The 18,666-nt window shown below is 45.3% G+C and overlaps 1 protein-coding gene across 1 annotated transcript in view; it reads left to right on the top strand.

Moving 5' to 3' along the window:
• The window catches only part of SHROOM3 (shroom family member 3), a gene marked incomplete at both ends in the record, with an annotated part of 140,274 nt that overhangs the window by 98,951 nt on the left and 22,657 nt on the right, over positions 1–18,666 (top strand). Inside the window, one exon of the mRNA XM_080638933.1 lies at positions 10,154–10,282. Within this exon, the coding sequence (XP_080495059.1) occupies positions 10,154–10,282 (129 nt within the window). The remainder of the gene's footprint in view (positions 1–10,153; positions 10,283–18,666) is intronic.

Consider the following 18,666-nt stretch of genomic DNA (forward strand, 5'->3'; position numbering starts at 1 on the left):
TTTGCATTCCCCAGTCCTATGATTGAAAGAAAAATGTTCATGACTTCTTTACTCTTAGAGGTTGTTCACGATTTGGTGATGATGTTGCCAATCCCATTTCTAAGGCTGCATGAGACTTCATCATGTAGAGACAGATGAGTTAAATCTTTACTAAGCTGTGCTGTGCAAAGGCAGACAATGTCTGAGAGACAGCAGAGACCCAGCTGCTGGCCACTGGGAAGGGTTTTGTGGCTCCAGTGTAAGTTTCTCATTCGTCTCCTTTCAGTGCTAACTATGAGACTGGAGCCTACTTGTCTTTTCCACCTTCACACTGAAGCATAGCACCAGGTGAGAGGGACCTATCCCTCATCTGATGGGTCTTGACATGGCTGTGGTCTTCATCCTGTTCCAAATTGTTGGATAGTTCTCATCTCTGCCAGACTGGCAGATGATAAAATTTGTATGAGTGACCGACAGATATTGATTTATTAGCTTAGCAGCCAGCATTTCTGTACCTTGCCTTGGGCACAAAGAGTCACAAAGTGCTCAGAGGGCAGAGCCTTTGCTTGCGACACTTGTAACTCAGATGGCTCCAGGTCCATGGCCTTCACTGCCCAAACTGATTTGTAGCTGCATTTATGGTTGGAGTTATAAAACTCTGTGATATCACTGCTGCAGGGGGACAATAACCGCAGCAAACTCATTGTACTCCTTAAAAATACATATGCCAGGAGGTGATCAGCAGGATTGCAAAGCTATAGTAACCTCATTTTCTTCCTTGTTTTAATATGCTACAGTCCCTGAGAGCTACAGGTCTCTGAACTCTGTACAAAATTATGCTGCATGTGCTGCAGAGATTGTGTTTTCTAAAGCAGCTGACCAACTCCTTATCTCCTTACTCTGCCTGTACTCATTTCTAACTTCAGCAACTCTGAAGTCCTGAGGAAGTAAATGGATGCTGTGTTGAGTAAGGGATTCAGGAATTTGTCCAGGAAGAGGTGGGTGAGTGGGATGGAGAAGCAGCTCCCAGGAAGCAGCTCATCTTTTGGGGATTAGGCATTGCTACACCCGTGAAGGAGATACAGGTCTGAACACTCCACCCCTTATGTTACTGCAGTTCAAGTCTGACATACCAGGAAATACTGCGAAATAAACAGGTAAGAGAGCAGAGACACAGCTCAGCTGCAGACTTGATGGTGAATGTCCCCCACGCCTTTGGCAAATATGAACATGAGGCTTTCTTCTGCCCTTCCTGAGTAGAAGCTCAGATTTTCACTCAGTACCCACCATCTGGGTGAGTATTTCAGCTAACAGCTGAGCTGCCCTTCCAGCACGTCAGTAATGTCCATATTTTCAAAGGAGAGCTACTAGGGTAATATTTCAGGACACAATTTCTTAAAGTACGTGAGCAAGCCAGGAAGAGAGACCCAGTTGTGCTGGCGGAAATGATTAATGCCCTTGCTTGCTCATGAGTGCCAGAGATCTCATCCATCTGCCACTGGAAAACAGTTCGTGTAAGCACTCCCTTAATTTTTAGCTTTAAACCATTTAAATTGTGGATCTGAACTAACTTAGTTTGATTTATCTTTAACATATTAGAAAATGCTCAGGCAAAACAGTGTACTAGCAGATCAAGTCTGGCCCCAGCTCCTGCTTGCTGCTGGGAAAGGTTCCTGATGAGGGCTTGTCTTGCCTTTCAGTCTGCACCCCCTGGCCAGGTCCCAGGTGAGATGTGCCTTGCCTGACAGTCAGACCTCTCCCTAGGATGGCGCTTTTCTATCTGGATAATGTCACTGTTGGGAAGGGTGAGTGTAAAAAGAATAATTCTGGGAAAAAATACCTTCTACTTATTGGATATCTCTCTCTAAAAGCATCACTATTTTTTCAGCATGGAGGGCTTGTAGTCTTTTCCCATGGAATCATTTGAATTCTCTAATCCTAAGATGGAAACCAGTCCTTATTTTATATGAATATGACTTTCGCTTCCTTCTTACGGCTGCCTTTCTTTGTAAAAGCTACAGTTATTTTGGGTTTTATTTACGCTTGTCTTTAGAGCCGGCTTGTGCTTTGTTTTGTACATAAATGCTGCAATTTATACAGAATAACTTTTGATCAGCACTGGTATACCCCGGAACCTGTAAAGATAAAGTGATTGTTTTACCTGTGTGTGGTAGACATGGTCCTTAAAGGCACAGATGTGTTAATGATCGTTCTGCTTGCATGAGCGCTGCAGTACATTGTCTTCAATTTGGGTACCTCTGACTAACAGATCTGAGCATTTCTGCACCTCAGAGAGAGTCTATCCCCATCTTTTATAGTCAGGTCTGAAGGACTGTTCCTCATGGCCTCCCAGTCCTGCGCAGTCCATGAACAGGTGTGACGCTCTGATTCCCCAAGCAAATCCCACAGCATCTGATGTGACTTGATATCTCTGAAAAAAATTAAAGAGATTTTCAGTAACAGTACAGAGCAAGTCTATAGATAGTCCTGTTAGTTGTGGGGTGGAATAGAATGAAAATTGCATTTCTCTGTGGTTTTACGTTTGTTTTGAATTAAAATGGTTCCATGGAAAATGACTACAAGCCCTCCATGCTGAAGAAATAGTGGGTTTTAGAGAGAGAGAGACAATAAGCAGAAGGTATTTTTCCCAGAATTATTCTGTTTTCTAAGGGGAGTAAACTCCGTGACTACAAGGTGCAGGAAAGCATTTCACTTACAAGTAGAGCTGGGGTGTAGGGATTGCACTCCACTATTGTGCAGTGGTACAAACCAAGACAATTGGAACTTCTCGGTTCCCACCTCCTGAGAAGGTGAGATCTCTCCTGAGCAGGCAGAGGGCTCAGGAATTACCTTTTGTTATTTATCAGTGTGTACACCCAAGGAATGGTGGGCTCCAGTGCCTGAACAGGCTCTGTTGGTGGTACCGTGGCACAAACAATAAGCTATAATTGAGTATAACTGTAAACTTCTATTGCGAAAAGCCAGGAATTAAGTAGGGATAAAAGCTAATTTCTCAGCCCTACAGGTTCTTCTTTCCAGCTAGGGTTCAGGTCTTTTTGGCAGGGAACCATACACTCTGACCACCGGCTTGGCAGCACAAGAAAAGACTCTGGGCTTCAGGGCTGCGTGCCCAGCTGCTGGCCTGCACACTGAATTCACACACCGAACTACTCATGCAAAGCAGGGGAAGGCCCACAGTTTAGGGTGTCTTTAAAAGGGTGGCAGTCTCTGGGGTTGAGGTCTGGGTGCACTGGAATGCCTATTGTCATACCTAAAGACCAAAGTGAACACTCCCTATTGTGGACCCAAGTGCAGCTGGCACAAACCAAAAATGTGCATGTGAGGGCCTTTCTAAGTGCCCAGTAATCCTTCAGGGCAAAACGAGGATTAGGTCTCTCTCAAAAACAAAGAGGGAGTTCATTTTCTCAAAGGTCCCTTGGCCAATACCAAATGAAGTGAGGAACCCAAATGAATGCGAATAGTCCTTTCAGACCTCTGCTTGCAAACAGGTACAGCGCTGAAGCAGCTTGCGTGTGTGAGTCTGTGCAAACACGGCGCAGCCAGATTGAGGGATTGAGGTCAGGTCAAATAAAAACCCATCCAATTGCAGAGAAAATGGAGAGCCAGAAAAACTACTATCAGATAGGACTAGACAGTATAGCACTGTCAAAATGCAGTCTCCAGACTTTTTCTGGGTGGACTTGGAGGTCAGTGCTCATTGTTTAAGTCAGAGTTGAATTAAGTGAAGGGCCCTTCTCAAAGCAAAGCTGTGTCTCAATTATTTCCAAGTGACTTCTCAGCCTCTCTATTTCTTTGCTCTGATATACCATGTGCTCGACATGACCATGTGGGAGCCATAAGCCTGAAAGAGATGGGTGCTTGAAGGTGAGATGTATCCATCTAAAATGGGACATCCCAAGAGAGCTCTGTCATTTCTTAGCCTTTAATTTGTCTTCAAGCAATGAGGAAGCAGCAGGTTTGGGTTGTGTGTTTTTTATCTCTGAGCATTACTGACCCATCTTAATCCAATATGTGGATATTATTGTTTCTACTTGGGACTTGGATCTCACGGCAGAATTCTGTGAAGAATACCTAATTCCATCCCAGGATTCATGTGCTCAACAAGCCTTATTGAGATTTCAAAACCTGTCTTGCTCCGCGTTAGGATGAAATAGTCCTTCCAGGGGTTTTCACAGGTGGAGCCTGTTGTGCTTTGAGTTGTTCCTGGAGCAGCCTTGAATTCCTTATCCAGCTTATTAGACTGTGGGCTTGAACCTGGCTCTTGCCCGGGTGAGTGTCTTAAGTGGCAGGCTACAGATTCTACCCAGGAACTGAGAGACTTTTACCAGCAAACTCTTTAATCCAAACTCTGCAGGGAGAAGTTTCAGTTCAATTTAGAGGAATTCTTCTGATGAAAAAATTCCTTTGTCCACATATTTCCAGCTGGTCCTGGCTCTCTGTGTGGCTTGGGTGGCCCCATGAGCCGTCAGCTAAGACCCACATGTGCTCTGTCCAGGAGAGGACCTGGCCCTCTGCTCTGACGCACTGGGCACTTCCACTTCAGCTAAAGGAGCTTCTGAGAGCCTGACAGCTATGTGGATTATGGGCTATTTCTGGACCAGCCACAGGAGGTAACAAAATAAGCAATGCGTAAGCAATCCAGTCTTTTCACTTGAGGTGGAGCAGGAGGACCTGCAAAGCAGCGTGCCCACTGGTGAGAGCAAGGTGGGTGCCTGGGGTGAGCGTAGTCAATCTCCTCTTCTGCAACCCTTCCCAGGGGAGCCCTCTCCTTAACAGCACCAAGGATGCAGGAAGAGAAGGCTTGCTGTTTGCCAAGAGATGGGTGACTGTAGTGAAGGCAGAGTTTTCATTCACAAGGAGAATCCATTCCTGCTTATCAGCTGCTGAGAGCTTGCCTGGAGCCTGCAGGATGAGGATAGCCAGAGGTGAAGCTACCCAGCTCCCTTATGTCACTTGGGTGCCCTGTGACATTATGTAATGTGGGTGCTCTGAGGATAAACTGGCAGCCCTAACTCCTTCAGCTCTCTCCTCACAGGGCTGTCCGAGTAGAGTTCTGCTTTGTTGCTACTTCTCCTTTTTTCTGTGTCTGTGCTGTTGGCTGTTTCTGTAGTTGAGGAGGGTTGCCTCTTGTGTTCTGATTTAAGACGAAGGAAAAAGTATCAGGAGTTGCCTACTGTAAAACTCGGAAGAGTTGCTCCTTGTTTTAACCTCAATTTCAGAAGTATCAGTGTGTGAGCAGTTATTTTTGGAGGAAAGCTTTTAATTCTGGTAGTGTTTATAAACCCTTCTGTCACTCCTGAATGATTTAAAAATCAGAAGTTAAGCTCCATCCTCTCTTCTAGGAGTAACACTGATCTTAGAGGTAAGGAGACATTAAAAATTACTAAAACTATTAACGTTTGGAGGGTTGATCCTCTGGGTCTTAGGTCTCCTATTACTGTGGCAGCAAAACCTGATGTTAGCTTAAAACAAGTAATCACGAATCCAAGAGTTGGAACCATAGAAAAGCACCCATTTTGAAAAATTTAAAGACAAAAACCTTAACTAGTTTTAAATATAGTTCCAGGTGCTGTGTAGGGATGAGTGCGACTGTGTCCTAGTCTCATACCTGGCACTGCAGACTAAGCAGAAAGGCTGAGTACAGGATGGTAGTGCAGACAGAAGTGTAAGGTTGATGTGCTGGAACACAAATGCTCTCAGTAGTCAAAACTTCAGAAGTTTAATTTTGTACAGCTTCCCTGTGTAAAAGATCTTTCCTCTTTGAGTATTACAGCCAGGCAGCTCAACAAACACTACAGCCATTCCTCAAAGAAAGCAATGATTTCTGTTACTGCCATTGCTCAGGGAACTATTTTTTATGAAACATGGAATTTAATAATTATAATTTAAGAATATTCCTTGAGAATAATATCTCCGTAGATCCTGGTTGAAATTGGACAGCCAGTTCAGGCATAATTGTTGGGGGATCTGCTAGGCAGAGGCAGGCACCCCCACTTAATGTCTGGGCTGGATTTAGGAAACCAATCTGTACTGGAATGTGTATAAATAAGGATAAGGCAAGTGAGAAGGAAGAGCCGAAAGGTGAAGATAAATGGCATGAAATGTTTCAAGTATGCAGGTAACCAGAGGTCAGCACAGGAGGAAGATAAGGCAGCCAGAGGAAGTTAGTCATATGTGGTCAGAAGCAAAGGATGTCCCTAAAACAGTGGATGAGTTCTGCTGGGATTGTGGCAGCTCAAGAAGGGCATAAGACATGGGATGGCAGCAACAGGCAAACCAGTCCTATCAGGCCATATTTTCAGATATAGGAAAAACTGAGCAGAGCGTCTTTGCACAGCTACTCATTAACATGTGTGGCATTCAATACCAAAGGCACCATGGAAGCAGCAAGTATAAATAACAATTCATAATTAAACACGAACTTTGCAGAAAAGGAAAGATTTCAGAGGCGGCTGCCAGCCTCAGGTGGGAGGTAAAGGCGTTTTAAATAGACTGTGCTAGGTTTCCTGTCTCCCACTTGAGAGCTCTAGAAACAACATGATAACAAAAAGAACAACTGCAGGCCACTCCTTGCTGGAACTACATTTTAGCTATGCAATTGTGAAGCACTTTGCAATATCCAGAAATAAAATGCAGCCCTGAATTTAAGGAGCATCCTGGCAGGCTGGGTGTTGGTGCAGTGAGCCATCATGCCATGCCATCCCAGGGACAGCCCGAGCTTGATGAGAACAGTCACCCTGAGGAGAACGTGTGAGTGGTGGCAGTCAAGATGCAAGGTAGGACCTCAAGGATGGTCTTTGCACAAGGGTAGCTAGTTCCGTGTTACGAGTGAAGAATTGGAACAGGCTCCCCAGAGAATTGGTGTAATCGCCACCCCTGGAAGTGTTCCAAAACCATGAAGGTGAGGCCCCTAGTTTAGTGGTGGACTTGACAGTCCTGGGGGTAACAGTTGGACTTGATGATCTTAAAGGTCTTTCCCAACCTGGTTGATTCCATGATTCTATAAGAACTATCTTTATAGACATAGGCTGCTGCTGAAAAGCTGCTGGGCTCCATCCCAGAGGCATGCATGCTTCACTGGTGGAAGGATCCTCATCTCTGTGTTCCCCACTAGGCTTGATTAATGGTGTTATTTATAGACTGGCTGATTAGTTTTCAATGTCTTATTGAGCCTGCTGCTCCACACAGAGCTCAGTCATTATAGATTTTTAAGAGGCTCAGGAAAAACTCCATCACATTTCCTTCTTATCCCTGAACAACAACCCTCGAGCCCATGCAGACACTAATTAAGGTTTCTTTGTCTCTGAGAGGTAAACCCCAAAGTTATGCATGCCGGCAAGCACGGGTTTCTCCCTGGGTGAGGGGAACACCCAAGCTGCTTGACCTCCCACTGCTGATAGTGAGGGTCGGATCCGTGTTCATCCATATGGGAACACTTGGAAGTGACTTATGCACAAAGCTCTGCTTGCAGCAGAGTGTAGGTCTGCGTTGTCTCTTGCTTTCTTTAGGTGGTTTGAGAGCTGTTTTGATTTGGTTTATGATTTTTTTAAACAAATAGACTCCTATGGAGACAGGCTGAGAGAGCTGGGCTTGTTCAGCCTGGAGAAGAGAAGGCTCCAGGGAGACCCTAGAGCAGCTTCCAGTGCCTAAAGGGGCCAATAAGAAAGCTGGAGAGTGACTTTTTACAAAGGCCTGTAGGGACAGAACAGAGGGAATGGCTTTAACCTGACAGAGGGGAGATTTAGATTAGATGTTAGGAAGAAGTTCTTCCTTGTGAAGGTGGTGAGGCCCTGGCACAGGTTGCCCGGAGAAGCTGTGTCTGCCCCATCCCTGGCAGTGTTCAAGGCCAGGTTGGCCAGGGCTTGGAGCAACCTGGTCTGGTGGAAAGTGTCCCTGCCTGTGGCAGGGAGTTGGAACTGGATGAGCTTTAAGGTCCCTTCCAACCCAAACCGTTCTGATTCTGATTCTGTGACCGTAAGTGCTGAGAGATCATTTGGCTGTGGTGACTGGGAAGCTATAGGCTCTTACTCCTCTACATCAGTTTCTCAGGCTACTGATGACTCTTTTCAATGTACTTGTGCAAGGGCTATTTCCCAGTTCTAAGTATTGTAACTGGCTACTTCAGGGGCAGCTGACTGGAGAAAAGGCATGAGCAGCTTTACACACTGGAGGAGTACAGCTGTTGTGTAGCCTGGGAGAGCCAAAGTCTGCTTTTTAGGAACCGAATAAGGAAGTTAAGACTGAGCGCTGCCAGAGGTGCATTAGGAAAGCTCACTGCTGATACAAGGCATCTGCTATGGACATAGCAAAGATCTCCATTTACCTGTGTCAGTATCTGCTTTTAAACAGGTTGAAACAGCAGTCTGAGAATTACCTGGAAGAAATCACCTTGACTCTGGAAGTGTTTTGGTGTTGTGATGATCTCTCTCCTGAGAGATGTGCTGTTGGGTCTCTGCGCTGAGAATCTTTCCCCTTGAATTGGAAATAACACAACACTGCCAGCGAGACATTAGTCTTCAGCAGGATATGCAGCAGCCTCACCACAAATTTGAGCTGTGCTTACATTCTCTCAGGGCTCTGGAGAGAAATTTGTCATGGGAATCTCTCCAGGGCAGCGTTGTAGAAGCGGAAATGCAGCTCTTTGCGGCTGGGACCATCTCTCCAGTGTTGCCATACAAAGACTAGAACAGAGGACTTTGTCCTTTAAACACTACAGCTGTAAATATATTTTGCTTGCAAAATTGTATACATATTTGTTGATATAAATTACGTACAGTTTTTTAACTTCTCATTTGTAGCAGGCCTTCTGTCCTTTCTCTATCTTACAGTGAAATCTCCTCTAAAAACCGGTAATTTCTCATGGTAAACTCAGTAAGCAAAGAGGACTGAAGCAGATAATGATATTGGCACTTTGCAGGACTGCAGAGAAGGAAATCATGCTCCTGGTATACAGCAAGGCTGGTACAGGAGCAGGGAGGGGAATCTCTCCAGTTTGATGAGAGGCTTGAGATCATCTCAGAGTAGAGACAAAGCAGAACAGGATTTGGCACACAGAAAGAAAAAGCAGCAAAAGCAGGATTCGGGGGAAAAACGTAGATTAAGCTAAGCAGTGCAAGCAAAAAGGCTGTTCCGATCTAGGTGAAAGTGCTGCTGCACTTCCCTGGTATATCTCATCCGCAATGTGAGGCTTAACATTCCTGCCTGGCACGTGGGGGCTTGGGGAGGGAGCGGGGAAGGGAGAACCGAGCTGAACACAAAGACGGCTGGTCTCTCACCGGAATGGCATTCAAGCCATCTCAGCTATCCAAAGCCCCAGCTGCTGGCATGTGTGCTCAGCCTGCAGCCCAAGCACACAAGAGGCAATTACAGCTCACCTCGGGCCCAGGCCTGTTGTGGGTGAGGGATCCTTTTAGGCCTGTTTTTATTCAGTGTGGGGGTTCCTTTAGGAAGCAGAAAGTTCCAATCTCTCCCACATTTTGGTGCTAAAAATGGGAGCAAGTGGGAATACTGGTTCGTTTCAGGCTGTCCTGTGCCTGGGGGAAGGAAGGAGATGAAGTGATGGTACACCACGTTTTTGTGACTTTTGCATGCTTGGGATGAAGCAGGGTTAACTAAAATATCAGTAGAGAGGAGGTAGGCTTCTATTCCTTGCTCTCACTGTCTTGACCTTTCTCTTAGCTTTTGTCTTGTGTGTTGAGATCATTCCCTGAGCTCTCATAAGGTGTTTACATGTGGAAAGGGCATATTTCACAGAGGAACTTCTGAGTTCCACACGTGGCGATTTAGAATCCTAAAATGCAAATGGAGAATAATGAGGTTTGCACAGTGTATGCTGCAGCTGGTTGAACTCTTGTGTGCTGGAAAGCAGCATTGTGGTACTGTGGAGCTTCTCCACAATGACTGTGAGGGACACTCACAGGGGATGATCACTTCCTAGGTATAAAGGAGAGCAAAATCTCACTCTTGCAGCCTGCCTGGGCAACAACATCGAGAAGGTATACATGTGGCTTTGATGTTTTCTTTGCTCTTGTTAAAAGCTATGCCCCCTGGGTCTGTGTATTGCATTCTTCCCTAAAATCCTCATCAAATGTAGGATACAAGGGCTGAGGTTTTTGTGTGTTGATATTTACATGGCCTTGGTTTCTTCTGACAGGGACACGAATGCAGCAAAGGGATGCACTGACCTGTCTCCCAGCCCACTTAGTCCAGATTGTGTGACCACTGAGTTTCAGCCCAGCAAAACCACATGGTCGGGAGGAGTTAAGTTACAGCTGAAGACCAGGTGAGAATGTGTCTATCTGTGTCCGTATCTGCTGTGTTTTGTGGCCGCTGCTCTTGGAGAACAGCTGGCAAACTCCACTCCCCTCTCATGGAAGTGAAGGCAGCACTACTGCTGGAATGGAGCACTGTGAAACCCCAGCGTCTGCTGCGTTAGGTGGTGGAAGAAGTCCAGGACAGTTTCTTAACCTCATGCCCACATTTTTCCATGGCTTCCTTGCCTTCAGCATGGTGCCAGGGAAATAAATTCACCTTTTGGGCCTTGAGTCAAACATCAACTGGATGTCTGTATCGGCTAGTGTTGTGACAGAGCCCGCCTTCCTTCGTTTGTCCATATAGCTTAGGACCAAATCCTCCAGCATTTACTCAGCTTTTGCTGGAATCAGAAGAGCCTCTTGCGTCACTCAGGTGGTAATGTGGATGACCTCATAGATTTTTGTGTCTCAGTCTTCTGAGATTTGCACCATGAATTCAAAGCAGTGACTTTTATTGGCAACACTGAATTCAGGCCAGACTTATTTGAAGTCATCAAGAAGCTGCACTGATTTCCTATAGCTGGAGGAAATGTGGCCTGGCACCTGTTAGTGAGCAGCTGAGAAGGGAATGACACATGGGAAGTCACATTCTGATTTTATCACCATAAAGAAAGGATGCACTTTTGGAGTAAACTCACTTACCTCAGTGGTGTTGCTCCAGGTTTTAGCCACTGCAGACAGTTACGGATGCTAACCCTGCATGGCCTAGGTGGCTGCAAAAAGAGGAGAAAAGGCGCACCTCTTCCCGCTGTGTTCATGTGTGTAACCTCACTAAATATGTATTGCTTACCTCCATCTCTTGGATGGAGCAGATTTTGCAGGCAGAAATCTCCCCTCAAGGTAGTTTTATCAGGAGGGATTCATCTCTGAGTGGAGAGTGAGACTCGAGTTCCTGAGGTATGTGACCCACAGCAACTTTGGGAAAAGAGCTTCCATACGTCTACCACCTTCCTATAGCAATGAGTTATTCAGCATATGCTGTCTGTAAATCCCAGTTGCCTGTCCATCTAATAGCAGATCCTCTCAGAGGCTCCAGAGTTTAGTGTTGGATTAATTTGGCTGCTTGTTTTACTTTACTTTTCCGGCAGTCAGAGGCTGTGCCTGCATATCTCAGCTTAACTCAGGCTGAAGCTTTGGTTACCAACAGGAAGTTGCTTTAATGTATAAGAATTTGAGTGTGAGAGGGTGTTTCAGACTCAGCAGCCTTTGCTTTGGCCACAGGACTGGGTGCAATTCCTTCGTCTGTTTACTTTCTGCAGACTCACCGCAGGCGATGAAAGCTCCAGGCTGTCAGCAGTCCGATCAATTTCTGGAATTTGAGGTGATGAATGAATGTCCTCCATTGGAGGTGAAATCCAGAGCTCAGGTTCCTCAGGTGTTATTGAGCATCTGTGGAAAAGAGCAGCACAGCATCAGTCTGCAGCTCACCCTCCCGAGTGTGCATTCAGCGATTGCTCACTGAAGCTTTGCCTAGTTTCCTCCACTATGCAAAATAAACAAGGCCAGGGTGTATTGCCAACCAGTGCACCCATGTTACTACAGCTCTACCCATTGGTAAAGAGCAATCTGAAGTGAGACGGAGGGAAGAATTAAGTCTAGAAATCTACATGCAGGGGTGTTTTTCAACAAAACATGTTTGTTACCAAACTGATTGAAAGTTTCCCTGAAGCAGAGGACAGATTTGTTAGCTGCTCAGTGGCTTGAGTTGTGTTAGATCACTGCAGGTTTGCTATTCTGCTCACCCCACTGGTGTAAGCCCCAGTGATATACTCAAGGACGGCCACCTGCTCCCTGCAGGAGCAGTGGGAAGGTGGGAATTCCCAGCTAGGAGTAAATCACAATTTACTCTGGCTAGTTTACCTGACTAGCTAGAAGTTTTAACTCCCCTTGGTACCGTTTGCTCTTTTTTAACTTGCAGTACCTCAGCAAGCAGTCTGTGAGCATATCCCCTCCCCATATGTGTATATATAGGTATATGCATTCAACACATGCACCTAAATGACTTTCCTCTTCTCTCCCATTTGTCATTTCTACATGAGCACTTTTGTGTGGAGTTTATTAGTGTTGTCTGTGATTTGTAGCCCTGTAACTCAGAGAAGAAGGCAGCTATGGCCTGAAAGCTGCCCTGAAAATCCCCTTGGTTACCTGCCATGACTCATTGTCCGTGTTCTGTTGGGATAATTGGGCTCACAGGGCAGTGTTCCTGCTGCCAGCCACCAAGTTCCTCCTAAGCACTGAACAAAACAAGGAAACCACATTCCTTCTATTGTTTCAAAGTCTCTCCTATTGCAAGTTGCTGTGTGTTTGATATCAGGGTGAGAAAGAATCCAAGCTATGCTTGGTTTTGTGTCTTTTTAACAAATTTACTGGCTGGAGAAGAATGAGGAAAAATTATTTGAATTAAGCCTGTTGGGCCAATTCATCAATCCGGGTAAATCGATGCAGCTCCGTGGCTTCTGCAAAGTCATGGGCAGAGGAAACCACTGTAGGATTTGGCTGCCTATGCTCTGAGAGATGATGTGAATGCCTAGAGCAGACAAGAAATAATGAAGTCCTCTCTCAAAGACTCTTAAGTCAGTCAGCTGACTCTTCCACATCTGCTCTTTCCTTTCCAGCAAAGGAAACAGAGTAAAATTGTAGCAGGAAGTGGAAAGCTGCAGAGACTCTCTAATCCAGTGCTCACCAGCTCCTCATTCTAGCCTACACGTGCTCTAAGTACCAGGCAGGAGCCTGTCTTGGCTCCCACGTGTCTAAGCCACAGCCTGGTGTGAACAGCACAGATGGACGATCCTGGCAGCAAGTACTTTCTCAAAATAGACCTCTGAAATACTCTTTCTTTTGCAATTTAAATCATACTTTGAGTGTTTTCTTTCAAAAAGAAAGCTGTCAGAAGATCCTGGCAGGACAATGTCTGTGAATCCAGTAATCAACAAGACTGAAGCTTGTATACATCGTCTCTCACACTAATAACCAACGCCCCACTGTTCCTATTCAAGCCAGTTGTCTGGTTAGTGTCAGGGAATGTCACTGGGACCCTTTCTGTGTGCAGGGCAAAGTTCTCAATCTAAATATTGACTGTCAAACATATGCTTAGGTGAGAGAAAATGAAGCTGCAGCGCCCGGCCTGGCTCCTACACTGCACTCTGCGGTAGGCCTGTGATTTGGGGTGATTTTATGTAAGTCACTTCACCTGTCGAGGCCTTTGTTTCCTTTCCTGGAAAAAGGATAAATGCCCCTTTTCTTGGATAAGACAATCAAAGAAATGTGATAACCCGAAAGTGTGACATACAAGACCAATAACCATTAATTACAATGTTTGACTGTTCCTAAGTTCAACTAAGGAGCGATCATTCTCATAGCTGCCATCACCTCTGAGTGATCCCAGCATTTCTTTCTGCAGCCTGAGGTGGAGAGCATTTCTTTCAAAAAAAGCCAATTTGTTTTTTCTGCAAAATCTGGCAAATTTTTCTGCAGCACTTGTGCTTTCATGCGCCCTCAGCCATCCACACCTTGTCCCATACCAGAGGCAGCATGATGAATGCTGCTGTGGCCTTAGTCACTCCCATCCACAAAATAATCTTTCCGCACCATTTCTCTCTGCCTGCTTTTGGTGAAAGCAGGGAGAGGAAGATGAGAAATAGGCTGTTTCCTGCATGTGGAGTTGAGAAAAATGGTAGGAAAAAATATGTACATCCAGACATGTGGCTGTCATCTCTGCTTTCTCACAGCACTTTTCTTTCCAGGAGTATGGTGGGAAGTTTCTCTCAAAGACTTGGCAATGGTGGTAGGAAATCTGAGCAGAAACCTCTGAGTCTTTGCTTCCTCACCACAGAGGGACTTCAAGGAACCCGGTACCTGTCTCCCAGCTCTGATGTGGCACTCAAGGCCTGATGGAACACAGATGTCCAAGTGATGCTTCTCAAAGGGAAAAATAAATAGCATCTGACAGATCAGCTGGAAGCAACATGCAGGCACGACATCTGCCTCTGCCACTGGGAAAGGGGCTGGAGAGAGAAATGAGGCCAGACGGGCCTTGGGTAGAGCCCTGAGCTCGGCTGGGGTATTTTTATCAAGTTTCTATCTTTTTTTAATTAGTTTAAGACTGAGACTGCTAAAATCTGTGAGACACTCTGAAGGGATTTCCTGGGTGGGCAGTCATCCTTTAGAAGTTGCAGAGATTAACACACTGTGGAAAACAAAGTTGTTTCTTGGTATGAGGACATTCACGCATTTTACCTAAATCTTAGGAAGTGAGGGGGGTTTAGTCTGAGCATAAAGAGGGTTTTGGGGGAGGAGACTCCCTGTCCTATATGGATGAGAAGACACTCATGCCCAAGATGTATAACATGAAATACCATTTCATATAGTTCAGGAGTTTTTTCTAAAGAGTCCTTTTTTTTAGTCAAAATTATGAAGGGACAGAGCTCACTCCAGGTGTCTCCTGCCCCAGGACTTACCAGAAGGGCTTAGTTGAGCCTAAAAAAAAAGATCCAGTGAAAGACACACCAAGCTGAAGCCATTAGGGTTCAACTTCTTTCAAATTGGCCTCATCTGTTATGCTTATTTTTAGAACCATGACTGAATGTTAATTAAGAGCGACACTGCTTTGAGTAGATTGTGGCCTTGCTCTGTAGAAATCCTAATAGGCTTCTGAGTGCTTTAGTTTTCCCTTCATCTCCTGCTTAATAGCCAGGCCCAGGGACTGCAGCAACACATTAGGATGCCTATAGAACATACCCCTGTTATGCTAGTGCTCATTTAGATGTGTCCATCTTGGAGACAGGTGAAAATCCAGACTGTTATTTCTGTTTTGTGTTGATGCAGGTACACCATCACCCTGGGAGCTTACACATGAATTGCTATGATCAGGATCTCTGTATAGAAAGAACCTACTCCGCCATGCGGCAGGGTACAGCTCAGGCCCTGCTACCTCTGCCACATTGTTATTAGTGTAACTGCTTAGTTACTTATTAGTAACGTTTTAGTTTAAAAATATCACCAGCTTGAAATCTTTGCCACCATGAGGATGATGCGATAGGGATGGGCAGCTGCCTTTTTGACTTGCTTTCTTGTTACTGAATGCCTGGGATCAGATCCAAAATGCACAAGCGTTGCACTTGCATCCAAGTATTTCTCCTCTTCTATAGGAGGAGGGTGTCTGCTGCAGGATGCCCTTCCTTCCAACCTCCCAGATGAATGGACCAGGCCATCACTTCCAGCCCCACCTATCTCCCACATAGTCTCCTAGGCCACACAGCTGCTGGGAGGGGGAAGCATATTCACAGGGATACGCTGCACATTTGTCTGCGATGGCACAGTGACCCTCTTGGCCTTAGTTCTCTAAGTTTTCCCATCTTTCTTTGTCATGTTAACAGCAGCAGCTAGTCAAATTCATCCCTGCAGGTCATGGAGAATATGTCCCAGTGACCACTGCTTCTGCCTGGATCCACAAGTAGATTCTGCTCCTTGGGGAGAAATGCTTTTCTTGAAAGGCTTTATCTTCAGTGTTCCCTATCTTTGCTGAGGAGGTTTTTGAAGCTTGCTGGAACAGAGGAAAAAATGAGCACCCGGTCAGTGGCAGAAGAAATGGTCTCAAGAAATGGTTCACAACTGATCTCTATTCAGCCATGTCAAATGACGTGTTTGACAGACATGAGACTGATGAAAACTCAACTCTCCACAAGCTCTGTGGGTGTGTTGCAGTAGAAATAGGTCTTCTTACAGGGGCATTGATGACTCTGTGTTGCTAATTGATCAGCCACAACATCCCCTCCCTGACTTGCGCTGATTAGCCTTCTAAAAGGCTGAGTTACATCCTGTTATTATCTGTGAGGATAAAATTCAGTCTGTGTTTCCTAAGGGAAGGTGCTTTCCTTGTGAAACCCTTCTCTTCTACCTTCAGCATCTTCCTTGGATACTCTTATGCTATGTCTACTCTACAGAGCACGTATGGCTTTGGATGGTTTTAGTTTGTAACCTTGAGAAAAAGATAAATCAGTCTTTCAGTTACACTGTGAAGAAAGCTTTGGATGGCTGTCCTGTAGATGCTGATTCTTTTGTAGAGTTAGTAACAAAGTATCTTTATGAAGTTCCATCACTGTTTTGCATACGGAGTATTAAAATAATCTAGGGATTACAGGGAAGAACACGCTCAGCTCTTTGCAATAAGCACTAGCTACAGAGCTATTAATGGTAAAGGGCCTCAGGAATGTCAGTATGGTCCTTGCAGCCCAGACGGCATCAAGCCTCTGCCAGACTGCATTAGAGGAGATTGCTAATGTGCTGGTCACGTTTCTGTCTAAAAATGCTGTGGCTTGCATAGCAACAAGGAGCATCCAGATAACAGCAGCTGGACAAGATTAAAGACTATTCTTTTCCCTTTTTTCCAGTTTACGTGGTGAATTCGGCAATATCTGGTGGGTAATCAGTGTTACAGCTGCCATGGAGCCTATTTAGATGCCAGCACTGCACCAAGGTCTTCCGCCTTCTCTGGGTATCTTTGCTCCAAGGCATTTGTTGTGATGCCCAGGTTATCTGATCACTGGAGGTGTCCATGAGGAAACAGGGGTCTCTTTTCCAGCTTTGGCATTTACAACAGAGGGATCACTTTCTCCTTTATCTGAAGTGGAGAATTTTTTTGGTACTAAGATTGTCCAGACATTTTTACAAATATGGTGCAGGTGCAGCCCTTGAGGAACTAGTGTGAAGGATAGCGGGATGAGGTAGTTTTGTTATTTTTGTTGTTATTATTATTATCACTATTGTTATTATTACTGCAGTTCTGCATTATGAAATCCGACAACTGCCTGGAACAAAGTGTGAGCTGTTGCTCCTGGTTTTGTTGAAGGCAGCTGAGCCATGCCAAATTTATACCACTGAAAGATCTAGTGATTTATTTGTCTTCACTCAAGTCAGGAATTTGCAAGCTTTATCACTCAGCCAGTTTGTCTGGGATAAATCAGGATCTCATGTTGTGGGCTTTACAAAAATGGTTCTGCCCCACTTGATTAAACTCTTTTGAGTTTAATCTTGCTCTGGTTTTTATTGCTTCCGAAGCTGGGCTCTGCAGTAAACCAAGTGTAACCAAAAGCCATTGCAGAATTGGCGGATTAATCATGTTCAATTCCCCTTCCATCTGTAATAAGAGATGGCTCTTCTTTAGAGAACACTGGAGTGAGCACCGTGGTGCTCACTGTCTTATTGCACATGAGTTCCAGTACTATCCCCTAATTAGGCAATAATAATTATAAAGAAAGAGGGGAGATTTAGATTAGACATGAGGAAGAAGTTCTTCCCTGTGAGGGTGGTGAGGTGCTAGCACAGGTTGCCCAGAGAAGTTGTACCTGCCCCATCCCTGACAGTTTTCAAGGCCAGGTTGGAAGGGGCTTGGAGCAACCTGGTCTAGTGGAAGGTGTCCCTGCCTGTGGAACTGGATAAACTTTAAGGTCCTTTCCAACCCAAACCAGTCTGATTCTACGATTCTGTGCTAAACTTAAGGAGGTAGGGTGAAGCAAGGTGCTATTTTCAGGTGCTACAGAAGGCTGAAGCTATGAACATCTTGGCATTCCATGAACATCCCCCCACAGGCACTGGCAGCATCAGCTGTGCCTTGCTTTTATACCCTCAGAGCTACAAGGAGAGTCTTTCAGTTGATTCACTGGAAACAGGATCAGACCCAGTGTTCTCTGCCTTTCAGTGCACATATTTGCACAAACACCCCCCATACTTCCATCCTGGAGATGCCCTGCGTGAGTCTGCAACATGAGCTGGAGATCATGTGTACTGCAGTGCTTCTTCTCTTGGCTTAAGCTTGGCTAAGATTCGGTTACCCTTAATCCATGTTTCCAGGATCAGGTAGGTGTGGAAACAAGGCAAGGTTATCCCACCCAGAGCTGGCATGGCAGGTCTTCTAACTGAAATTCACAGCTTTGCTGTCAATATGTTGTATTATTAAAAGGATATTGACCAAAAGGGTTTAAAATACCTGTGGCTCAGAAGACTTGCTACACAGCTCCCTGCAGCTTTTTGCTGATCAAATCAAAGGATAAGATGCTTTGCTGTGATCATTCAGTTTGCTTTCACAAGCAAAATTAATGCTGGGGGCTCGTTCTACTTTAAAGTACAGAAAGTCCTTAAATCTCTGCAACGGAAAAGGCAAGAATGTGGCTTATTCTTAACAGTTTGTCAACTTCCCATCCGGCAGTGTTCAGCTTCCTCATTTCTCTGGGCAAGGAACTTAACAAAAGAGCTCTGTCTTAAACAACACCTACACATGTAATGGTAAAGCGGTGCTCAGTTCAGCTTGCCCTATGTATGCCTCCATTGCAGCTTTCCTTAAGACAGACCTGTCACA

The sequence above is a fragment of the Psittacula echo genome (genome assembly GCF_963264785.1).
Source record: "Psittacula echo genome assembly, chromosome: 1".
NCBI classification, from domain to species: Eukaryota; Metazoa; Chordata; class Aves; order Psittaciformes; family Psittacidae; genus Psittacula; species Psittacula echo.